This window comes from Hippoglossus hippoglossus, chromosome 4 (genome assembly GCF_009819705.1).
Source record: "Hippoglossus hippoglossus isolate fHipHip1 chromosome 4, fHipHip1.pri, whole genome shotgun sequence".
Taxonomy (NCBI): Eukaryota; Metazoa; Chordata; class Actinopteri; order Pleuronectiformes; family Pleuronectidae; genus Hippoglossus; species Hippoglossus hippoglossus.
Genome location: NC_047154.1, coordinates 15,348,869 through 15,375,323, shown reverse-complemented (window position 1 = coordinate 15,375,323; position 26,455 = coordinate 15,348,869). Strand labels below are relative to the sequence as shown.

General features: G+C 39.9%; 1 protein-coding gene across 4 annotated transcripts; it reads right to left on the bottom strand.

The window, feature by feature from the left end:
• Positions 1-1,022: 1,022 nt before the first annotated feature.
• On the bottom strand, positions 1,023-25,968 carry LOC117760381 (guanine nucleotide-binding protein subunit beta-4). 4 transcript variants are annotated; one of them, XM_034583362.1, is made up of 11 exons: positions 25,815-25,968; positions 13,092-13,303; positions 12,665-12,703; positions 11,579-11,685; positions 10,890-10,904; positions 9,055-9,118; positions 8,181-8,343; positions 7,655-7,721; positions 7,224-7,425; positions 6,569-6,785; positions 1,023-5,857 (listed from the first exon to the last, which is right to left on the bottom strand). In XM_034583362.1, the coding sequence occupies exons 2-11, from the start codon at positions 13,146-13,148 to the stop codon at positions 5,751-5,753; spliced, it is 1,038 nt and encodes a 345-aa protein (XP_034439253.1). In that variant the 5' UTR covers positions 13,149-13,303; positions 25,815-25,968; the 3' UTR covers positions 1,023-5,750. The 4 variants fall into 4 exon arrangements, with proteins under 4 accessions (XP_034439253.1, XP_034439252.1, XP_034439256.1 ...); XM_034583361.1 differs by lacking the exon at positions 25,815-25,968 and adding an exon at positions 19,351-19,587; XM_034583365.1 differs by lacking the exon at positions 10,890-10,904 and having other exon boundaries at positions 25,815-25,967.
• Positions 25,969-26,455: the final 487 nt, after the last annotated feature.

Here is a 26,455-nt window from a genome sequence, read left to right as displayed (position 1 = left end):
TGCAGCCGCCCAAAATCATATTTCTCAATGGGTTTCACTGTTCCACTGATGAGTTGGTGGCAGGAACGAATCAAAAAGACAGAGGAGGAAGAGGACTGATGGCGATTAAACATTGATCCAAACAATGCACAATTTAAAATAGAAGAAAATAGGATTTTGCTGCAAATTGGCTAAAACGGGGGATCTGGGCAGTTGTCTGTCAGTACTTCACCTGCCAACCGGCACCACCTACTGGAAGGTAGGATGTTATGTCAATGTTGCCACCTACAGGCAAAGAGTAATGACTGCTTCGACTTCAAAACGTGTGTCATCTGTAGGCAGCATTTTTCCAATTTTCAAAAAGCCTCAATTGCCGCCACCTATGAGTTCTATTTTCACTTGTTAGCAGGATTATGCAAAAACTACTGAACTGATTTCCACCAAAGGGGCCCGGGCCTGAGAAGTACCTGTTTAATACTGGTGCAGATGCTGATTAAGAGGCGGATCCAGGATTTGTTTCCCCACTTTAACATTGCAAAACAAATTAAATTTTTTCACAGAATAATGTATAGGACTCATTTTTGACTATTTAGGACTGAGTTTTATGACAAATAATTTAGATTATCAGATCACTTCCTTTTTCATATTTCTACTATGAGACCTGGACAATCGTGTAGGATCCCTCGGCCCTGATTGAGTTATGCACCGAGTGTACATTTTTTACATTTTACACTTGTTCTAATGTGGTTTATAAAATGGTCCATCGCTGTTTTTTTGGTTTAAAAACACAAATGATTTATTTTTTGTTTTTCTAGACTTAAATGACAGAATCATCAGTGTCAAAATGAACCTGTGTTAACAATAAAAGTAGCTGCTTGTCCAGAACTATTCTGCCAAGTAGCAACAGATAAGTAAATAAGTGGACTGTGTGTATAGTGTCAATTCCATCCTCAAAAGCTTCTTGTTCTTGAATGAAACGTCTCCGATGTAAATGTTTCACCACTTCCTACATTTATATAAAGAGACCCAGCCAGGATTTGTACTCTTGGTTAAAAGCTTTTTTTTTATTGGTTACAATAACTCATGGCAACATATCAGTATAACCAAGCCACTGTACAAATACAAAAAAAAGGTCTGGTGTGAAAAAGACTATAAAAATTATTCCATAACAAGTGATTATAATTTCACACAATAGCACTGTAAGAGAAGTATCATGGCACCAAGTCCCTGGTCTTTACTGGCTTAAAACATGAAACAATAAATTAAAAGAAAATCAAAAAAAGAAAAAGTCAGAACAGTGGGTTGTAGAGTCAAAGGGCAGTGCATTATTTTGGTGATGGTGCTGTGGTTATGTGGTGCAACCGATTCAAGTGGTGAGGTGTCCAAAGATTTTTTTTTCCTACAATATTGACAATTTATGCAGTAAAACTCAAAACTATATATTTTTTTCATATTCAGCTGTTAAATCTGAGGATAATGTAAATAGTCTTTAAAAATACTGCCTGAACCTGTGCAGCAAAGACAACTTCACATCTCATCTTTCACGTTAAACGTTGGCACTGTGGGCGACTCGCTAAAAATCACCTAAAACACTACAGCCAGACACGCTTTAAAGTTACAAGGATTAAAACAAGTCACAGATTCAGGTTGTGGTGCTTCAGACCTTAAATGCATTGAAGTGTTGACACATGTTGCAACGTCAGACAGCTCCGGATCAGTGGAGGAGTGATGGGTCTGAACCAGGTCAATACAACACTCGTGTGATAATAAATGAAGCCAAGCACCTCTTTTTTAATGAATGAGTCTACTGCACTGCTTAAGATGAGTGAACTGCACAGGCACAAAGTGTTATCTTACTATCCCAGGTTCCAGCTGCTAATACTGCTGAAATACACACACGCACACACACACACAGCGAGGACATGGCTGAACATCACTGTCCGTATGCAGACGATCCCCTTGTTTACCTGGTAAGGGCTATGGTGATTTTTTTTGTGAAGTTCACACAGTTAATGACGGAATCTGAAAGTAAAACTACAGAGACTTTAGAGGAATAGTTGAACACAATGGGAGATTCACTTTCTGGCATTGATGAGGTGAGTAATGTTTTCCTGTAAACCACGCTACTGACTAGCTTAGCTCAGTTTAGCACAAAGACTAGATAGTCAAAGCTAATTTTGCTCGTAAAAGTGCCTACTAGCTCCCGAATTCACTAATCGTTGGCATGAATAACTTTCGTGAGTACAAAAATTTAGATTTATTTTTGGGATTATAATAATCTGGGGTGCTTTTTCTGCCAATAAAAAGTGAAGCTAAACTGGCGTGAAGAAACAAATATGAACAGACACATTTTTAGATTTTGTGTAAGTTAAACTTTATATGGATACAATTATCTCCGATGTCTATCCCAAATAAATGTTAATTAACGCACTCAAAGAAAAAAGATGCTTCAGAACTTGATTGAGAATTATCACATTTTAGTTTTCTTTTTATCAAATAATTCAGATGTCTGCACGTACATGAGTACTCTGCCAACAGGAACTGCTGTTTGAGAAATTGACATACAAATATTTAAACGTATAGGCCAAACGTTGGTCCGAGTTTTTGTTCCCATGTCTTGTAAAAGTGAAACAAACTTCACATAATTAAAATCTTTGTACAACCTTTTGTACCTAATTCTTCACAGATATATACGAGAGCTGTCAGGATCTCATCAAGCAGACAGTTTTGATGAGACATTTCCCAAAGCGTCAAACTATCCCTTTAAGTACAAACTGTCAGTCCGCCATTGTGTCACCTCGTCTGAGAACACATGAACATCTGATGTCCACTGACTGAAATAGAAACTGGAGTCTGAGAAGCAACTCAATAACATTTTGGGATACAAAAAGCCATCTTCAGATATAAGCAGTCCAACTCTTTGATCGTAGAACATTAGAAAATCAGACGTGTGATTTTTAATTGGTGGATATGGAGAAGGCTGGCACTTGAGTAAAGTGAGCAAACATGTTCTGTTTTTTCTTTTTTGTCACATTGACTAGTTCACAGCTCAGGGTCTGTGGATAACATTGGCACAAAATGAGGAAGTAACACTTAGATCTATATGTTATCCACATACATCAGCAAATCGACCCCCTTCCCTTCCCTCCCTCCCTCCCCCCCCCCCCCCCCCCCACACACACACACCTCCACACTGATATGTGATACATATCTCATCCTACACACCTCGAAGATATTGTCAGGCTTAAAACTAGAACTGTTATTTTTAAATTCTCTCCAAATGGATTCCTTTAATGCAAAGCCGGGTAGAAGCAGCTCAAACTTAAAAAAAAAAAAACACGGTTCGCCAAATAGGGGGTTTCATTAACAGCTGATAAATACTACAAACTGTACGGTAGTAGTAGAAAACAGAATTGTATAAAAAGTGATGTAAAACACTTGCTATAAGAAGCAGTATGGCGCTGCATGTGGTTTACCGTAAGCATGCTTTTAGTGTTCACTAGTATCAGAATGTGCTTCTATCGGGAAAAGAACGAGAAATAGCAATCTTCTTGTTGATCAGTGTGTAAAAAGGAATAGCAAGAGGAGAACATTACAGTTGTCGATGCACGCATTACCTTCTTTTATGAATGGTATCGTAAGGCAGGATGGAGACACTAAAGTGCCACATCTCAAAAGGAGCACAAGCCCCTTCTTTACCCGGCGCATGTGGGTCCAATGTTAATATTCAGAGATAGGCACCTGAGACAGCTGATGGATAGGTCCAACTCACGCACATTATTTGTTTTAATCTATTCAAAAAAAAATGAAGCCTTTAGATTAGAAGAACCAAAATAATGGAAGATGCCTGATGAGCAAATACTCAAATCAGAACTACTATCTCTATGGGTAAATAAGTCACGTGCTCCATGGTATACGTTTGTACTACAGTTTGTGAGTGCATCTCTAGCTCGCTATTAAATGTACATGTCTGTCTACCAAGTGTACTTTCTTCACTAGCAATATCTAACAGTTCATAACGTGTTTTTGGTGACGAAAAATAAATTGCTGAGTGTTAAACCCTTCAATTTTTTTGTTTGTTTTTCAATTTTTTTTTTTTTTTTTTAACAGGCTTGTGGTGGCACTGATGTGTTTTTTGGAGTGGCTAACATGATTTCAGTCCCATGCAGTCACTCAGTTCACACCTTGTTAACAACAAAAAGGACACATTGATCCTTCATTTAGGAAAGAAAAAGAAAAATGACGTGGTCAGCACTGACAGACAGGTTTCTCACTCTTCTTCTGTTCTCTGGTCCTCAGAGGCCTCTGACAGAGTCACTGCTGTCCGTTAATCGTCTTTTCATATCCTCACATGGCGACTGAGCATTCTCCGTTTGTTAGTCCATACACAAGTAGAGAGCAGCGTCTGCTCAGGGAGAACACATCTCTCTCCACAGTGTCATTTGTATGGGCGACTTGAGATGCTCATGCCAAATTATAGGATAAGTGTAGATTCAGTGGGCTACAAGAGACACGATGCAGATGATGTTTAGGAGCATTATTGGGTTATTGATCATTTCACAGCAGTTTGCATGGAATGGCTGTGGTCTTCAGATATTCAGCATCTGATGATTTGAAATCCTCTCAGGTCGAGGCCAAAGCAGGACTTCTGATAGAATAACATTTTCTTATTTTAGCCTAAAATTCACTGGTCTCTAGTTTGGAGCTAAAGCTGAATTCAAACTAAAAACCTTAAAACAAAGCTTGTTGGTTTTAAGCTCCGTCTCTATAATCACAACCACAGCAGTGTGACAGTTTCCTTCCAAAATAAAAGTCTGTGGTGAGGAATGCTCGGGGTCGTGTTGTCAAAAAACAAATAGAAAAAGAAAAGAATGCCATCACAGTCATCATTCACATGAAAGCAACATTTAGAGGTGCAGGATGCACGAGTTATGCCCACTGCCTGTGACCATAATACACATATAAATGAGGAAAGTGAGTTGAGCGGAGCCAAATTATTGTTTTTGAAAATTGTTTTGTTTGCTTGTCATTTGCTTTTTTTTGTTTTGTTGCTGGATGAGTGAGGTTCACTGACAGCAAATGCCAGAAAATTCAGAAAATGTAAAGGAGACTTTTTAGGTCAAATTATGATCCGTTGCTATGTCGAACTGGTCTGAAAGTCACATGGGACAAAATAAATGTTTCTGGCATTTTGATGTGTAGTAATGTCAATAAGTGCATTTGAAACAAAACATAAAACCCCCAAAATTATATTAAAAAAACTCAAGGGTGGGAAATAAACTACAAAAATATATACATACACATTATATATGCATATATGATGCATATATACACACATAATGCTATACATATATACTGTCTTTATATATACATTTACATATTACACACCGACAGTCATCGCATTTGTTGTTGGTCATTGTAACAGACGCCCTCTCTAGAAGGACGAAATCTTCTACTTTTTCTCCTTCAGTTTTTTGTAACTTTTACTTTAGTTTTGATTGGACAACTCTACTGGACGGTTCTTATTTTTGTGTGTGTAGCTGGGCAAAAAAGAAAATCACTTGGAAAGGTAGAAAGAGTCAGTACTCTCTCTCAGGTGGGCAGGAGAGACGAGAACTGGGGGTGAATGAAGAGGATTTTGGCTGACACAGTGTGCACCTCTCAGGTCCAGCCCAGCAGATGAGTTGGGGGATATCGTGTGGGGGGGGGGGGGTTGCAAGGTGGAGGTTGGCAGGCAGTGATTGGGTGTGGCGGGGGGGTGGAGGTTTGTTTTAGTTCCAGATCCGGAGGAAACTGTCCCAGGAGCCGGTGGCTACAGCCATGCCATCTTCTGTCACCCCTAAACAGCTCACTCTGTTGTCGTGGCCCGCCAACACACCTGGGAGGACAGGGAAACAGAGATTCTGAATATTTCTGCAAGCCAAAGTCAAGAGCCATTTAAACATGACATAACAATTACTCAGAAATAACAACAAAGTCTTAAGCTTTGTAAGACAGGCCATGTTCATACTATATGACATATTAATCAGGATGTCTGCTCTTATTGTGTTTATTTTAGGAGGAAACATATGTTTGATTATAGAGGGCAATGAATATTTGATCAGTCAATTAAGGAACTGACAGAAAAATATAGCGACAATGTCTTAATCAATTAATCATTTAAGATATTTTTTAAAGCAAAAACATTCCCTCCTTCCAGTTTTTAAGTATGAGAATTTGCTGATTTTCTTTGTTTTATGAGATAATCTGTGATAGTCTGAAAATCCTCAGGATTTAGGAAATTGTGATGTCATTTTAATGACCCACAATTAAATTATTAATCAAGAAAATAATGGAATGGCTTTCTAATGCCACAAACATTACTACACATTTCCTTGTGCGTCTCCACATGCATCTAGAGTGACCAATTGTGATCAGATCTCACTTCCTTTCTCTATAAGCAAATAAACATGTACATCTTTTCTATTCCCAAAGACCAAATGATGTAGTTTTAGCCAGTCTGACACCAAAGATGTGCCGGCGATCAGTGTTTGTACGTCATTGTGAGAGTGTGAGAGCGGAGCCAAGAGGAGAATTGAGAATCATTTACCTGCGCGCTCGCCTTTCAGAGTGTCCCAGACATTGCAGTTGAAGTCATCGTAGCCGGCCAGGAGCAGACGGCCGCTCTTGGAGAAAGCCACAGAGGTGATCCCGCAGATGATGTTGTCATGGCTGTACATCATCAGCTCCTGGTCGGCACGCAGGTCGAACAGCCTGCAGGTGGCGTCATCTGAGCCTGTGCCAAAGGCGTTTCCATTGGGGAAAAACTACAGGAGACAAAATATTTAAATTAAGCTTAGTTTTTAAGCCATTAGATTGTGTTATTGAGGCACAAGGTTGGTTTCTCTAGAGACATATTTTCATCAAAAAGCTTCTTGTTCTTCCCAAAGTGTTACAGTCATTCCAGAGGGAAAAAAAACATGCAGCTTTAGAGACCTGCCTTAAAAAGGAGCAGGAAATATTTCCAGTAGGGGAATCAAAATGATCAATACATAGTAAAATGAAACGTATTGACGTTTCCCAATATTAGCTTATCAGGCCAAAAATAGTTCCTTTGGATTCGTATATATATCTATGAGTCTTCTCTGTATTGGATTAAATGGAGGGTAAACTGAGTTATAATCATTACAGTACAGTGTCATATTCAATCTGCAGCCAGAATCACCTTCCTGCTGTGTGTTTGTCACTAAATGTCCAGTACTCACGGTGACGGCGTTGATGTCGGACACGTGGCCGGTGAAGGACTGCCTGCACATGCCATCACGGATGTCCCACAGCTTGGAGGTGGCATCACAGGCACCTGACACAAAGGTCTTGTAGTCAGGGCTGAGAGACAAACTCATCACGTCTCCTGTGTGGCCAGTGAAGACGGTAGCCTGCTGGCCTGTCTCTATGTCCCACAATGCACTGCAAAAAAATATGTTTTGGTTAGGAATGATTTCTGAAAATGTTCCCTGAGTTATTATGAAGGCACAGCTGGGAAGTAAACCGCATGAAAGACTTGTGCTTTTACATAAATTGGCACATTACACGTGTCAACTGTAATGTGCCAATTTAATGTGAATAGAATATTTTCTATCATGTGAACAGCCTAGTTCTTTAGGCTGCAGGCGAGGACACAATGTTGCTAACTCACCAGGTGGTGTCTCCAGAGCTGGTCAGTATCTGGTTGTCATCCAAGAAACGACAGCAGGACAAATAACCTGCAGATAAACAGAGGTTCCACATCAGATAGGAAGAGATCTCTCCTTTGCTTTGTCAGTTCCCCTAAACAAAGCACTTAACTCTTAACCAGAGCCGACAGTTACTGAACTGAGCTCTGATTTCAGTTGTGTTCAAGTAGTTATGTTCACACAAAAAAAGATGAGTTGGGCCTGTATTGAAATATCAACACCAGGCATGATGGAGGGCTGCATTCATGTTGTGGTATGATAAAAATGTGCATTCACTGTAGTTAATCATCAAAGCAGTGGTCTCTGTTTATAGGGAGCCACACATTTTTATCATTCTTCAACGTGTATTACAGAGTGCCTGCAAGTCAGTCTATGAAAACAAATTCAACAAACATAAATATATTGAAGTATAAATAAACAACATGCTGAGCATAAAGGTTGTAATGTCTCCTTTTATTTTTATTTATTGGCCGGTGGCCCTGTGCTCACCTGTGTGTCCAGGCAGCTCTCGGGTAACGCGCACATTGCCTTCACGGGTCTTCAGGCTGTATATAGAGCATATGTTGTCCAGGCCTCCACAGGCCACATAGTTCCCGGAGGGGGCGTAGGCGCATGTCATCACCCAGGAGGAGCGCAGTGGGATGGCATGCATCTATGGACAAGGAGAGCCAAAGTCATCTCTTTATTAAGTGCAATAAGAGGAAATAATGTTGAGTTTAAAGGCTAAATTGAGTTAAGGAAAAGTTTGGAAGCGGTGTTGTGCTTTTAAGTATTAAGCGCAAAATTCTGCCATTTCCATTTGTATGGGTAACACTGAGGCAAAGGATGTAAAGCATCCTGGAACCTATACGTTAAGCTGATGTTTATCCAAATATTGTCAGTAACGTTTCTCCTTTACCTGCCAGATCATGTATCACATAAAGAACTAAAACTGTACTGTGGCCTAAAATGGAAGCTGGACAGTTGATATGAACTTGTAATAAGTACAAGTTATTACAAAAGTCAAAAAGGAAAGTTAGTAAAATCTGACAGGAGTGACACAAAGAATGACTTCATGTACTTTTCCTCAGGTTTTAATACATTTTAATACAAATATTACTTATTCATTCCATCTTCCACCAGATTAGGAAACAACAATAAGTAGGAGCACAAATGTTTTTGATTGCTTTTAGTTGTCCACACTAGACATGTGAAGTAGAGTATGTATTGTTGCTTTAATGGTTGATGTTTGGTGTATTTACCATGTATTTATATATAAGTGGTCTATTGTGCTGTATGTGATGCATTGGGTCCCTTTGGGACAAAAATATACCATAGATTGCCTTTCCTTATACATTCTACCGTTGAATATCAGTAAGCAAACCTTATTTGTTGTGTAGCTGTCCCAGATGATAAGCTTTCCATCCTGCGAGGCACTGACGAGTAACCTGGAAACAAATGAAAGACAGCAGCATGAAAGAAGGCTCACATGTTGGAAAATCCACATAATCTAAGGTACATGCACCTGGTTCATTAAAAGCAATGAGAGCCTGCCACCTTACAGACTACTGTACTACACTGTCCGAAAGACTACAAGGTGCTCTGTCTAAAAGCATTCAGCTCTTCAGTGAGCTCCCTACTGCTCATTTCCCTCCAACGTCCCTTTTTCTCCCTCTCCCGGTGGACGTCTCCTCATCCAGGGAAGCCACTTTAAATGTCCTACTCCATGCAATATTTATCACGTTGGTTATGTAAAAGAGCCTGCTGTTGGGTGGGAGGTGGAAGCCTGAGGAGTTGGGAAAGCACGAGAAACAAGCTGTGATGGGACATCAAGGAAAGAAAAGAAATAGGAAAGGAGGAAGTGAGAACAGGGAGGACAGAGTGAGTGCAGGAGGTGGTACAGATGCAGGAACAGCTGGAACCCTTCCCCCCCATCCTGACTGCGTGTTTTTATCTCGCCGGGGACAGGAAGTGGTTTGACGGTGCTATGCCGCAATCGAGAGGAGGGCCATCGAGCTCAAATGTCAGTGGCTGTATACAAAATAAACACTGGTGTCCTGCAGGGTCACCCAGGGGGTGTTAGGCACACATGTGCACACATTCACACCAACACGCTTAACAGAATCATCTGTACTGAACAATGAATAATCACAATTCTAATATATTAGTAATATCAGAGTTAAGCTTCGTAATAAAACACTAAGGCTCATTTATGCTCAATGACAGATCCTTACACTGACGGAGCTTTCTGTTTGTACTCTCTATTCATTTTGTCCAAATTTCGTGCACATCTTCTGAAAGCTAATGGATATGGACTAAACGGAGCAGTACCACTGGATATTGTAGGGGGCAGTGTCTGATAGTTCAAGCGAAACGACCATAGCACACGAGGAAGAAATGTCAACAATGGCAGCACTTTTTAAAGTTGGTAAGTTGGACCACTGCTGCTTACAACACGGCCTCTTTTGCCTCCATCTTATGAGGTACTTTATTACAACCTCCTCCACCGTCGCCATGTTTGTCATGGACAGACACACTCGACTTCTGCGTTGCCCTCTAGTGGATGTATTGTTTAACAACCATGCCAAAGTAAAGACTGCATTGGAAGGACATAGGCAGTGACATTTGCATCGTTTGAAACGGTCGTATCTCTTTTTATACATAACGGCAGCATAAATGAGCCTTTAGACTCAAGCAAAAACTTTCAGTAGTGAAAAAAGTACAGGAGTTTGTTATGTATGTCTTCTAAAATCTACAAAATTTTACTACAACAACATCTACATCATCTTCCTATTTCCTTTTTTCTACAACATTAGTGTACTGCATGCATACTAAGGTGAAAATAAAACCGTGTCTGATACGTTTCTGTGCTCAAAATTGCAACAAATTGTTAAAAAGGCAGTTTGAATTTAATACAACCCCAAGTGTGAGGCCGCACTTGCTGTCCAATCTGGACACTGTTTACAGTAGATCTTACAAACTGCATCTTTAACTAAATGTTAGTCTGAGGTGGCTGTGTGTCTCTGTGCCAGGTGAATATCATTACTGTGCTCATAGTGAGGGTGTAAATTAGTGCTAGCACTTAGACAGATGTACAGTAGTAGTGGCGGTGGCAGTAGTGACAGTCATTTATGGTGGTATTAGTCATATTAGTAGAATAGTAGTAAGTAGTAGTAGTAGTAGTAGTAGCAGTAGTGGTAGTAGTATATAGTCCCACACCTGGGACTGCCGTCACTGCCCCAGTGCATTGCATTGAGAGACAGATGGACAGAGAGAAAGATCAAGAGTGACACAGACATATTAAACACAGAGAAAGACAACTTTCAACATCAATGATACAATAACAGCCTTGAACTCCTAAATCATATATTATTGTTTCAGTGTATAGTTACAGTGACAATATGCTGCAATAGTGAGAGCTGCTCTACTAAAAGTGGTGAGTCAAGTAGTAGTATACTAATTAGTGTTGCTTTTTGTGTAAACAATAATGCTTGATGAGGGGAAAAAATTACCTTTAATGTTCCTACAATTTGCATAATATTAGAAAAGAAATGAGGCAAATTGTGGTCATTATGATACGATTTAATTTGACCTTTGTCTCGTTCAGAAAACTGTAGACATTTCATGAGAACTACAGATAATTTGACTTCAGAGTGCAAACCTACACCAGCTCCTGCTTTAAAAACGAAAACTTGATGAAGAAAACAGTATAAATCTGCAGCAGTCACTTCCAAACATTTTCCAGAAACAAAAAAGAAAGTTGAACAATAGTACAACTCATCTGTTATTTGCTAAATGCCCCTAAAATTACAATAAATTACACAAAATAAATTCAGATGAACAAACAGGTTTATTTCATAAACTGATGGAAGCTACTAATTGTGTTCTTTGTAGAGTTATTACTCTACCTGGAGTCGCTTCCCCAGTGCATAGCATAGATCTTGGCCAGGTGGCCCCTGAGAGTGCGTCGTGTCCGCATCTGTATCCGGCCCACTGAGTCCAGACCAGCTGTGATCTGCCAAAACACAGGAGGACGCGTCAGCAGTTACACTCGGGGTCCATACGCACTTATCACCACTGGACACTAGCTGAGCAAAACAGGCCAAAATCACTCAGCAGTGAACAGTGAAGAATAATAGCGGAGGTTATTACTGCTGTATAATATCTGTGTGTATATATATATGGTCTGTGTAAGAACATATCTTGGTAAATATTGAAGAGCTGAGGATAAACAGGGCACAGAAATATTTTTGATGTTTATTTTGACCATAGACTGTATATAAAGATAGACGACTTGACTGCTCCCCCAAAGTGAAGCCAAATTGTCTCGATTGCCCACTTGTGGCTGGCTGCAGCATAGGTCTAAAACCACACCTCATCCATGTTAGTGGATGGGACATAGACAAAACTAAAAAGTCAAAGTACACGTCAAAATTTTTTTTCCCAAACATGGTTTCTGTCATTAAGGTAATTCTTATCACACCAATGTTTGTACAAGTGTAAAATTTTCTGTAAGGTTGGTTTAAATGAGTTATTTGATGCAATCAAAACAGGGTGAAACACCATGATTGTCAGCGAAGACTGACTCACGATTGGTCAATTGTATCAACATGAACTCACTACCGTGGCTCCATCTGTGATCGCTACTGTGGAGACTTTGGCTCCAATTACACAAGATAGCGGCATTCGTATCCAGGATATTTTAGCTTCATTTCTGGATAGTGTTAGGAAATGCGTTGTCCATCTTTATATACAGTCTAGTATTTTGACTAGGTCAAAACTTAACTCTTGGATTTCCCTGTATAATGTTCTGCCTTGTGACTATGTAAAACTACAATTTATTAAACATGATTTCACATGATTTAGGTTATTTACAGTAACTTTGAACATTTCCCCTCTTGTGAAAACACAGATGTTGAGATGCAAACTTGTACAAGAAATAAATGTTTTTATTATTTACCAACTGATGTGAATATGAGGAGTGAGTCTCTTACCTGTGACAGAGTGGAGTCGCTGCAGGCTTTCCTGGCATCCTGCAACAAAACAGAAATCTCAAAGATCATGTGGATCAGAGACAAATTTCAGCTTATTCAGTCAACACACATCTTAAATAAAAAGGAGAAAGACAGACTTCAAAAAATAAATGATGAGAAAGTTACTTTGAAAAAGTGTCTGAACATGAACAGTTATTGCCAGAGGTCACAGAATAATCACACAGGAGTGACATTCATTGATCAATTTCTAGAATCCAATTTGTAAGGGGGGATGCCTGATTGACAAGTTATATGCCAAGTGCGTCAGTGTCTCATCAGAAACTGCGTGAGTCACAGCTTGCAGGGAACAGACAGTGGCACACATGTGATGTACACACACGTACATAAACAACATAAACAAACACGTGCACACACAATGTTGCCATACCCGGATCTGATTGCGTAGTTGCTCGGCTTCCTGCCGCAACTGTTCCAGCTCACTCATTGTCCCTCTGTGGTGTGTTCAGGTCACACTCTGCTCCAAATACCGACTGGCCTGGGAAAACACACGTGCCCACACGCGCGCAATCACACACACACACGCACTCACTCACTCACTCAAACGCACCCACACACTCACGCGTTTTTACCAGTTGACACCTGCAAGACAGAGAGACAAAAATACTATGAGTTAATCAGGCGGACGGAGAGTGAAGGATGGGAACACTTCCATCAGACAAACATAGGTATCCTGTTTGGGTTCAGACCAAAGAGGAGGGTGCTGTGGAGAGTTGGGAAGGGTGGGGCCGGGTTGGGGCCTGGAGGGTGGCCTGGCTCTTCAAACACCCCCAGTATGGTTCAAAAGGCCATCTGAGCCCAGCTCTGACCTTTTCTGACTCAATCAGCCTTTTGTGTTGTTGCAGAGCACCATTTGCTCAACCCAGCCCAAAGAACCCTGAACATACGTGTGTATCTGTGTGTTGTGAACTACAGGCAGCTATCAACGGTTTATTAGACAATAGGGCCAAGTGAGAACGAAAACATATGTGCATGTATTTACCTGTGAGTGCATTACATGTTTATTTATTTGAATGTGTGTCTGGATTTAGTGTGTCAGATTCAGCAGCATCTGTTTGTATGTGCGTGTGTGCATATGCAGGTTGCCACTACATTTACCTTGGGGAGAATGAATGTGGGTCATGAAGCACTTAGACACTCCTCAGAAAATGTTTGGGCCGCGCCCCCACCCCCATTTTCCAGGCTGTTTTACAGTCTGCTGTCCAGAAGTCTAACCCTCCAAGATTAAATTTTCATTTCCAGTTTCTATAATTCAACAATTAGGCCGAATCCAGCCGTTCCTCTCCACAGGAAATCATGTTAATGTAAAGAGGAGGATGCTTGTGCTTTATATTCATTTAAAACCATTGGGGCACATTTTCATCTTCACCATTAAATAAACCACATCTTTATACAAATAGGAAATAATTAAATAGAAATAGTTCAATTAGCAAAGAAGATATTGTGCAATTATCTGTTTGAGAAGCTGCTCCTTTAAGATTCTCAGTTTCCTTAGTTTTGGTCATTGTTCCTTTTCTCCACTGACACAAGAGAGGATGCATTGGACCGCTCATTGTGGACTCTTGTCTCAGCCAAGGAGGCCTTTGACAGTAACGAGGCATGAGGGACAGCAAGAGTTGCAGTGCTTTCAGCTGCCTGAGAGTGACGTTACTCCCTCCGCCGGATGACGCAACCCCCCTGAAGAGAGGCTCTCAGCGTCAGCTCGCCTGTGATGTGGTGCTGCTTTATTACTGCCATGGATCCATTCACACCGTATGCTTCTGAAGTCTGCCACGTCACACAGAGCGCACTGTGGACTACTAAAGCACCCGATATGCCCTTCTACAATCGTCTAAAAAACATTTTCAATCAATGTTTTCAGCCTCAGGCCTGTGTTGTGAACTGCAACGGCGCACACAGGAGAGATGACATGGGAAATAAATAACGCAGGTAGGATGGAGGATGATGCTGAAAAACGAGATGCTTCAGGGGCTTTCCCATCAGTGTGGACTAAACTTACAGCTCTGGTGTTAAGGCAAGCAATGGGACTGAGTTATGGGAGTGCCACATGAATCACATTTGGATACTAAATAATAGTCAATTAAAAACCACAACAGGACACTCAAAACTGAAACTATCATGAACTGCATGTCAACCTCAATCCCTGTGAGTGTGAGTATGTGTTTTCTCCAGCTGCGTGACTTGAGTCATGCAGCCGAGCCAATGCAGGGCCAGAGCATGGCACACGATTGGGGGGGACAAAGGCGGAGCTGTGTGCCGGAGCTGCCTATTGTTTAGTATGAGGCTGCCAGCTACAGTAGATAGGGCTGCTTGGCACCACCACAGACTGTGGCCATGGAAACTACAATTGCTCCTCCTCAGCCCTAATGACACAGACCAACCAACCAGCCACCCATCCAACCTGTTGAGCCTGGTGCTCTCTGCAGTCAGCAGGAGCTCCCAGCTGTCATAAAACTATGTGCAACCACATAATTCTCAGACATTAGTTATCCAGAGGTGCAGATATATCTGAAACAATAGTCACAATAGTCCAGCATCGGAAATACCTCTGATATACCTGAAAATGCCGGGTCGAGCAGCAGCAAGTATGCAAATCCTTGTACCTATCCAATATCATAGCTTTCAGAATATTAGTTTCACTCGGATAAAACTGCAATTTTCATCATTCCTCGTCGATCCACAACAGCAGTTAAGTTGTACTGCCACTACCAAGTACTGTTTTAAGAAGATGTGATTTCTGGTAGTGTAGCCTTAGCCAGAGCAAGGTAAAATGTCAGCAATTTGGCAAAATTTCACAGTGGAAAGTCCCACAAATAAATGCTGATGTGTAACGTATGAAAGACCTCAGTTTCCAGAGGTGGCATAAGTGTGGCCAGATACAAAACTAGCAATCTCAAAAAGCATTTTAAGAACTATCACATGAAAGAACATGAGGAGTTCACCAAGACGAATGGAAAAAAGGACAAAGTGCAGCAAAAACCTGGAAACCACATCCAAAAGACAATAAATGTGACAAAGACAGTCCCAAAACAACACAGATAACAAACAAACGCAGTACAGTAGATCAGTACTCAATATCGGTTAATATGCAATGTCAAGGTATCGGACTTGCTATCAGGAAGGGAAAAATAGTATTGGCTCAGTTTTATACATGGTCAATGCGAAGAAGAGGTGAAGGTTCACTAATACACGACCATTACATATAATGACTCCGGTTAAACAGAGCAAATAGTCTTTAATTCAATAATCCATCACTCTGTCAGATAATCATTTTATACAATTATAGCATCATCCTCAAACTTAGTCATCACTGAATGTAATAAGCTAAAACTGATTTTCCATAACTTTTTCTGATAGAACAAAAATTGGGGTTTCTGACATTGTATTACAAACAATTAATGATTTGAATAAGAAAAAATGATAATGCTGAGTTGTAACTTATGTCTTTTTTTAAACCAACGTTTATGCGACAATCTTTAATGGGTACACACAGTTTTAGATCTACTTCAGCAGACAATATGATTTCAGCTGTTTTTGCACAACAACATGACCAAATCTTTTTTTCCAGGTTTCTTTTGAACCTGATCTGTGAGACCTTCTCATCCTTGTGGGTTACATACAGTCAGTCACATCTGCTTCAATCAACAACTATACTATAATACAAGTGAAGAAAGCAGCAGGAGGTGCAGCCAGTGCAGCTGCACCCAGAGCCACAGGCGCCCAACAACATGAAATGGTCAGGAAGCTAAGGAATTAACATTATGAAATGCCAGGTCTGAACAAGTTCCTGCAACATGGCCCACCAAGAGGGCTTTACACAAATGTTATGTTGATTTACAGTGAGATCCTGATATTTATAATGATCAAAATCACATTCTATAAGTTGGACTAAGTATTTAACTTTCATTGCAGTGAACACAGAAAATAGATGGACTTTATACATTCATACATTTTGTCTGTTCTGATCATTTTGAATGAGGTTTAAATGCAACGAGCTCAAACAGCGCAAAGTGGTTAATTTGCAATATATGAAAGAACTAAAAGCTTTAGTATTGAGTTCTTTATTTATCCTCAACAACTGTTTGTATTTTTTTCTTATAATAATCAATGGCAAAATATGCCAGAGATGCTCAGTTATTCATGAGTAGTTTGAAATTTGTTAGAGATTTTAAAACAAATTTGAGCCGATTTCCTTCACTAGTAAAATATACATAAAGATATCACCAGAACCTTCAAGTAAAACAACTAATAGTTAATTTTTTGCTCATGATTGATCTTTAGCAATTACCAAATATTTTTCATGAACATCTTTGTAGTTGCTTTTATTGTAGTAAATACTTTTGACTATTGACTCTGCGGTTATCTAAACATTTGACCCTTTTTTTAACCATTTTGGAATGTACACAACGAATTGATAAGAACCGGAATTGATAAGCCGAATCAGAATAGATGAAAAAAGATACTAAATCCTCCACCTGATCCTCCTTTTGCAGTTTCTATTCAAGAGCCTATTTCTGATGTTTGAAATGTATATGCTTAATGAGCTCCACTGAAAATCAATGGCAAAGTCACAGCTGTTTTTTGATTTATGAGAGTGAGAACTAGATGAAGGAAGGCAGATCCACCAGGTGTAAACTTGTTCAGGTAACTCGCTAACTATTCCAAACATCCAGAGAATGGAGGAAATACCTGGTGAGATTCCAGTAAGGTGAACGACTACATACCTTCCTTCTGTTCAGTTGATCCACATTCACACCATATCCTTGATGTTTCATGAACAGCGAATTAGACGTTAAGAGAAAGTTTGAATTCTTATTAAGAAAAAATGGACAGGAACACAATGAGTGAGTGTGTGATGATTGTTTGACCTACTTTGATCACTGGTATCACCCCACCTACACCAGAATTACACACAATGTAGTCACAGACCAGTCATTCTTTTTTACAATTAGTAAAATTACAAGAACCTGCTAAGATGAGACCTGATTCAAATGACATCCATATTCTAAAGCCAGATGATCCTTTGACGTGAAAGTTTGAGATTTTCTGTGAACATCTAGCTGTTTTGTTGTTACCACAACTGAGGTGTGGTTTAGGTTTAGTCACATACAGCTGTACAACTAAAAAAAAGGTCAAGCAGGAACATGCACTACAGTGTATCTGAATCATGCTATGAAAGAGAATATTTTTCAGAAATCAAGATTATACACTACTGTATTACAATGATTGGTGTTATTTTGTCCATTCCATTAATATCAGTGTGGGCAAGGTGAAAAACAGAAAAACCTCTCTGTATGATGTATAATACAGTTCAATATGACCCCCCAAAAAACCTGCATCTTATAGGTTGATTATACAGTTTAATCATTACCTCACTAAACAAGTTCAACAAAAATGCAAGAGTATAGTTATAGATTGTATGTGTATATTAAAGTGAGTGTCGATCACAATGTAGAAAATGTATAATAAATCAGCAAACAATTTAGAAGAGTTAATATTTGATGCGGTCAACTATACTTCACTGTTCTCATTGAAAGTCAAAATATTCTAATATTAATATAGTGAAGATATTATTGCTCAGCCCTACACTCCTACATTAGTTTATTGTAAAATATTGTTGATGTTGACGGGTCTCGGCTTTAGGACTGCTACTAATAATTATTTTTACTAATGGTTATTTTTCTATTGATTAAATAACTTTAAACTATAAAAACTGTAAGAATAATGAACTGTGAAATATATTTAATAATATACAGCGACAGAAAAGTAGCAAATCCTCACACTGGATAAGCTGGAACCAGAGGATTTGATATTTTACCTGAATAATTTACGATTTAATTATCTATCATAATAAAACTACTGACACCATTAGGTAAAAACTAACCAGCACCAAATTAACTGTAGATTTAAATAACTATTGAAACTAACATGATCCACTTTAACAAACTGTAACTTCATATTATTTATTCTGTGCAATCATAAACCTACTGTCCTAAAATTATATATATATATATATATATATATAAAAACATAACAGCTGCATCACATGGAGACATTGACAACATGCATGTAAATAATATGTTTCTACACATCTGTATGAACCGATGACAGAGTACAGAGACATTTTCTGATACGAGCGACAAATTCGTCACGCAACCAGTGTGATGAGGGCGGACTGTGTGTGTGTCTGTGTGTCTGTGTGTGTGTGTGTGTGTGTGTGTGTATGTATGTGTGTATGTATGTATGTATGTATGTATGTATGTATGTATGTGTGTGTGTTTGATGGGAAAAGGGGTGGGGGGGCAGGGTTAATAACGCAAATGAGAAAACATCTGTATGAACTGTGAAGAGAAGAATGTGCGTGTGTCGCAGCTGCACAGTCATTTAACAGACAGGGGGGGGGGAAGGCCGCGTCTGGTCGTCGGTGAATTTTCAGCAGGAACAAACCAGCGCTGAGGCAACAGTGTGAACAGTTATGTCAACAGCTCCACCGCCGCGAACAGGAGTCATTCAGGCTAATGTCGACACCTCCACCTCGGCTACATGAACACAACACAGGAGCCGGATAAACGGCCAAACCCCCCCCAAGAGAGAAACGTACACCCAGCGACGAGAGCTCGCGTCCTTACCTGAAACAGGCTGCTTCTCTCGGGCTCTGGGCGTCCTCACAAACCGCTCCTGTTTTCACACGGCAGCCATGGTCCCAGCTGTGTGACGAAGCCCGGGGGCAGCCGCGCTCCTTTTAACTCGATTTCACCGCTGTAAAGGCTCCGGAACGAGCGCGACTCGGGTCAGATTTGACTAAAAGAAAATTTTCACCAACCAAGCTAATCACCACACCCATGAAAGTGGGAACATGGCAACAGCCTACGCTGAGGGGTGCGCGGCGGCGGGGACCGTGGTATTCGTCTCTTTTAAAACCACTAAAACACACGTAAAATGGCAAATACTTTCTGAATGTGATTTGTTTCAAGTCAGCATTCAAAATCGCTCAGTATTAACGTCCTCTCTAGGTTGGTGAACATGTTATAAATGTGTGGGTTTACCTCCAGGCGGAGTGGTACGGTCTGGCAGCCCCCTCAACAAAAAGGAACCGAATGGGATACAGGAAGCTAATGTGAGAGCTGAGCTGCATGTGGTGACTGTAGTGATTCTAACACTAATACTATTCTAACCCCTGGATAAGATACATTCAGACCAAACACGGGTTCATCGGCTCTGATATAACACCGAATTAAACCACAACAACTGTCAACACACAGTGGAAAGTACAGTTTCATCTGGACCATAAATGTGATTCATCACCATTTGTGACTTTATGACCACACCTGAGTTCATCCGAGGTTTATGAAGCTACAGCTGTGCAAATAAAGAATAAGGAGATGTACGGTGCACGACTCACTACAGCTGGTTCGTGGGATTTAAAGAACAAAATACTGTCTGTCATTTTCCATATTACTCCACAATGTTGTCTCTCCCAGCGAATGACTTTTTCATTTCTGATTAGTCATTTTTCAGCTAATTCACTGATTAATGAGTTAAAAAAAACATGAGAAAATATTCAAACGCTAGTCACACCTCCAGATATTCTTCATTTTACCATAATACACGATAAAGCATAAAAGTGGCAAACCCCTGCATTTGTGTCAAACAAACAGTATGACACATTTTTGATAAAATGACAAGTTGTTGCTAATTAATTTTCTTTCACTCAACTATTGATTAAAGGTTCAGTGTGTAGAATTTAGTGAATCTAGTGGTGAAGTTGCATGTTGCAGCTGAATCCCCCTCACCTCACCCTTCCCTTCCGAACATGAAAGAGAACCTGTCTTAGCCTTCAGCTGTCATAAAAACTCAAAAGGTGTTTAGTTTGTCCAGGGTCCGCTCTCAATTTAAATACAAAGTATTTAAATAGTAAGGATTCATTGTCGGGAAAAGAAAACAACAATTTGTACAATGTAGATGAAACAAACTAGTGAAAACGATAGATCCCTTTCACCTAAATCTTACACACCGGACCTTTAATCAACTTTATCTTATCAATAGTGACTATACTTTTGACCTGAGAGCTTCATTGTAAAGTTACAGAATAGATTTCCATTTTTTCTGTTTATTCTGTATTATTGTATATAAACAGCTCAAAGGTACAAAACACTTAAATTAAACCATGTGCAGAAGGTTCGTGGTTATATTACATCTATTCAAAGACAACTGTCTGTTCAGGAACCCTATGATAAAGGCTGTAATAACACAAAGGTACTGAGGGTGTCATTTCAGTCATTTATCAAACAAATGGCCTCTAAAATATGATGAATCCTCTGCCTTTCTCTGTTTTATATGTTTTAATTCAGTTTGTTTGGGTTTGGGACTGTTGATGTGCAATTTAAAGACGCCACTCTGTTTGTCGTTTTTACGGTTTCCTGTCATTTAATAAAACAAACAGTACATCAAAAGATTAAATGATAATTCTAATGATTGTTAATAATAATTAAGTCAATTGTATGTAATACTGGAAGAAGATATATGTGTTTGTAAATCAGTGGTGTCTTATCATTACAATAAGGGATGGGCCAAATGCATTAGCAGAACAAAGAAATACAAAATGTATGTAGGCTACATATGTCCTATATGTGCCCTAAAATGCTTAGAACACATATAGACTTGCAAAGATAAGTTAACTAACCCCTTGACGTTAATCAAAAACTATATTGATTATTTAAAAAAAAAAAAAGAAGTAATTTGTTTTGGAAAAATGACCAGAAAATCTATCAGGATGTTACCATGAGCTATGACAGTTTACAGATTGTGAACCAATAAAATAACCCAGAGACCAATAGATTAAGAAATGACTCACTAGTTGCAGGCATATTTAAAAAAAATATATAGTGCTAAATTGAAGACAATGGATTTTATGACAGAAATGTATATTCTTTCTGTTGCTACACTGACGTTAAATCTGTTACTGTAACTATGCTACAGATAAGCGAAGATTAATAGGAAGCTATTTCCAAACCACCCAAAACCCAAAGTAAAAGGTTTGAAAGGTTTGGATTGTGCCAGGAGACAGCTGTGCCAAGTCTCACCCCGGCGCAGCGCGGTGGGCTCATTGAAAAGGATTTCTCCATTAGGACAGGATGAATTTTTAATGGGCCCAATGAAAGGGAGCAGTGGGATAGGCTTTTCCATATCTCTGCACGAGCCATAATCAATGGAGGGAAGATGAAAGTTGCCCAGCCCTTAGTTTCCTTTCGGAGTGGCATGGGGTCAGATTAAGTCTAATTGAATTCACACACACACACACACAGCAGTTTAGGTGTGCCAGACCTATTTCCCCCTAAACACATACCGAGGATTAGGTAACATGTGTTGGAAATGGTTTGTCATTAGAGAAGCTGGGATTAAAGTTTTTTTGTCTTTAATGATCATTAGCTCAGCCTGGAAATAGGCTATTATTTAATAATATTAAATGTATATATTCATGGCCATTTGTTTGGAAAGTGAGAATTTATTGGAATGGTTATAATCCCAGAATATGACTGAACATCCTCACATACGATTTAGAGAAGTTGGATGACACATGCCGAGTCACAACCACAAATCTGTCAGAGACCTATAGTCGTTACCATCTTACAGTAAACATGGCATTTGATTGGATTTCTGTTATTGTTAGTTGATCTGAGTTATGACACACACAGGTTTTTGCCGTAGCTTGTTTTGAAGATGACGTAATCCTGGGTCAGCCAAAGCCTTTTGTCGTGTCATGTCTGATGTTGCTCAACAAATTTATTAATGATTGCTCAAGGTAGATGTAAATCACGCAACGTGCAATGCAACTACAGTTCAACTCCAGTCACGCATCATGTCTTTCTACATGTTTTTCTTTTTAGCCTTTTGTGGACCAGGGATTGATTTTACAGGAAAATGTGTAAAAGCACTACATAAGACGGAGTTTGCTCTCCAGCCTCTATAGTGAGCAACACGACTGAATTCATTAGCCAGCTGAGAATCAGAGTCAGGGTGTCCAAAAGCACATCCTTGGCCAATCAGGTCCTTTGGCCCATTGCTTGGCAACCGAAAGGGAGGGAGGGAGGGAGCAAATTGACACTGTAAAAATAGCACATCAATAGCCCTGGTGTCTGAAAAAAAAAGAAAGACATACATGTTGTTGAGGCTATAAATAGTCCCCTGGAGCCTGGAACAGGTAACGTGTCTGAATCTCAACTGTATTGTTTTCCCACAACCGAGACGTGTTTTTTTTGCATTGATGCAAATTCAGCAGGGCTCAAAGTACAGTAGCAGTCACGCATCTGAAGGAAATATTTGAATTTGAGGTTGGTTTTACGCCCAAGAGGATTATCAAGAGGTTTCTGCATCCCCTCATATGCAAAGGTACTGCAAGGCTATGCTGGAATAATTCATTTTGCTGCACTATAACAATAATATGGTAATGTTCACGGACACATTAAGGTATATTTGATTTTATAATATAAATATATGTGTTTATTGTGTAGAGGCATTATGATAAGCCGTATGCTGCATCCCCTCTTCACATATAATCTCCTTGCTACAGTGCCACGCTGTTAAAATGATCAGTACACTTGTCTTTTGTGTAACAGAAAAGCGATGTAGCTAAAAATAGACGTATCTTGTCCAATTCAGTTTCACAGGACTACTCAAAAATGAGCCCAATACGTGGGTGATCAAATCAAGTGGAGATAATGGGACGTGAATCCGGAGCAGCTTCTCGATGACTATTTTTATTTGCACGATCCCATTTTTTCTTACCCACATGTGGCGACGCGCCCTGACGACCTCCGTGTAATACTTCCACTGTATCAAAGGCAATTAAAAGGTGTAGCAACAGTAGAACCTTAAAAGGCTTTATCAGGGCCGTCTTATCCACCAGACATCTCCCGGGGAGGCTGGCCGTTGCCAGGGTAACCCTCACAAATGGCAACTGACGTCAAGAAGGTAGGAGAAATACCAGGGAGAGCCAGAGCTGCTATGCATAATGGATTATTGAAAAAAGGGCCCTCTTGAAAAGTGCAAAGTGACTTAAAATATGCGTGCCTTGCTGGGCTCACTACCACTTCTCTCTCTGTTTCTCCCTCTGTGTGTGATGAGGAAAATAGATGTTGACAGTTTCAGGGTTTTTACTTGCTGACTGGCACAGCTAGGGCTTGGCCGGCCCAACTGAAATTATGCATCTTGAGTCAAACACTGCTGATGAACCATCTCTTCACTGGGTACAATATGTTTTTTCCCCTAGATTGGGAAATTCTGCATAATTTGTATGCTGTTTATGACCATGAGTAGTATTTTCCTAAGATGGAAAATATGCTTTTGTGTCTGAATGTGAAGACATTGCAGATACAGTATTCTGCTGTGTCCCAAAAGTAAATGATTCCTCCTCTGTGCTAAAATTAGAACGTGTGGCTGTACCTGCACTGCATCTTACCCAATCGAAACCATAGAAAGAAAAAATCTGTCACCTCAGCGGCCACCATCCCCTGCGGATCCTTCATTGGTCACGTAACGAGGATCCACAGTTACATTCATGCATACAGTTCTCAGAAGTGATCACTTCAGGTCATGTTTAAGTCCTAACTACCAGTGGTTTTACTCTGTCGGTCCTATGTCAGGTTCTTGTCTAATCTCGGAGCTATTGTTGGCCCGTGAGAGACGGTCACAGCGGCAGCTTGCTGAAGAGCCCTCATCATTTCTGTGATAATGCCTCTCATGTTGTGTTGTGGAGTCACACTATCGACACCAAGTGTGGAGTCAGGTTTGCTGATGGCAAAGGACAAGTACGGTTGCTACCGAAATTAATACAGCAGGACGGAAAAGACACTGACATGGTGTCCACCTTTGAGTAGAGGTGGTAAATATTAATAAAAATGCTATTCTCTATAATCAAACCTCGATAGAAATACATAACAGCATGACGTATTTGACTAGTCTCATTAAAAAATCATATTTCTATTTCTGTTTTGAAATAAAGTTGAATAGAATTTGTTGTTCAATCCAAATAGAAAACTGTTTATCTCACCAACACATTAAATCAGCACATTAAACAATAAAAACACATGTAACACAATAAAAAATAGGGACCACATTATATTAGAAATTGAAATATTCTGACATGCATGTTAAAAATATTCATATATTAGTAAAATACACCTGTGTGTATGAGGGCAGTATCCAGTCTTTTTACAGCCTCGTGTTTGTACATGTGCAAAATTCAAGACGTTTCCTGTCACAACATCTGGATTAGAAACTGCTCTCAGTAAAAGCACCTGTGACACGAGGAGTCACTTAACACCACAGTGAATCTGCCTGAAGCTTTAAGTTGTGTTTCAGGGAGAAGCTGCAGAGGAAATGTGCAAAGAGAAGAAATGCGAGTGTTTCAGTCCAGGGGAATCCCACCCACTTCTGTAAACCAGGCGCTGCATCAAGCAACAAATAGCATGAACTAACATCCTTTAAGTTTTCTTCGAAGTAACATGTTAAGTATGGGAGAAAATAAAATAAAGGAAGTGAGGAACAGCCCTGATGTGCTAATGCTCTCCTTTTCAAAAAGCCTCTCATCACAGCTGCATCACTGTGATACCAGATAATCACTAATTTATTACTTGGCCTCATAATTATTTCATTTGAGATTTTGGTGCACCACAGCTTCAGAATATGAGGGGTCTCCTCCTTGTTGCATAAAAACAGCGCACAACCCCCGATGCCGGTAGTACAGGTTTGACAAGCTCCCTGAAGCACCACAGTCAAGTGTCTCCTAATTCTGCAAGTGAGGCTGAGATGTACATTTAGCCTCCACACCCATCTCCATTTTAAATCAAGTTGTGGTGCAGATTTCAGAGCGAGAAATCACACTTCTTCTTTTGCCTTTTAAAAACACCAATATTAAAAGAGAAAAGCAGGAAGGTGCTTCTCTGCGCTTTTAAAATCTACAATTGTGTAATTTTTATATTTTCCCTGGCAGCAGAGATTTTTCTGTGGCAGTGCATCACAGATGAAAGAACCCACACTGAGAAATGTGCACACCAAAAATGTCACAGTTAGAAAAAACAATTCACGTTTCTACCTTTCTCCAGTGCAGAGCAGTAGCAGAGGAAGTGGGAGTTTTCTGCGTACGTCCTAAACGGCATGGATTATGAGTCGCACACAGCGCTCTGGTTTCAGTTCTTCCTTTCGGCTGTGAGTGTAGATGCTGCAGTAAATGGAGAGAGAGAGGCAGAGCTGGAGTATGAGGCAGAGAGCTGCTGAGTGGGAGGGTGAGCATATGGGAGGGGGCACGGAGGATGGGAGATGGGAGTAGTATTTCTATTAAAGCGACAGAGTTGATTTCTTCAACACCACAGTTCAAGAAATGACTGAAAACATGACAGAAATGACCTGTCATTTAATAAACATGTTGCTGTGATGAGCTCCAGGAGGGTTGTATGTGAAGCATTTACACCTGCCACTTACTGTACATGTTTTCCAGAAAATCCAGGGTGTAGTTACCTTGGTGGACACATTCTGTTGGCAGGATCCATGTAGATCAATTGAACGATACAAAATATAGATCAATTTAACAGACAAAAACTATATATAAAGAGGATTTTGAAATCAATCCTTTATCCATACAATTATTCTTTGAAATCTGCTGACATTGGGCCAGAGGAGGGGTACACCTCGGACAGGTAACCAGAATATCACAAGGCCAACAAACGGCAACAAACA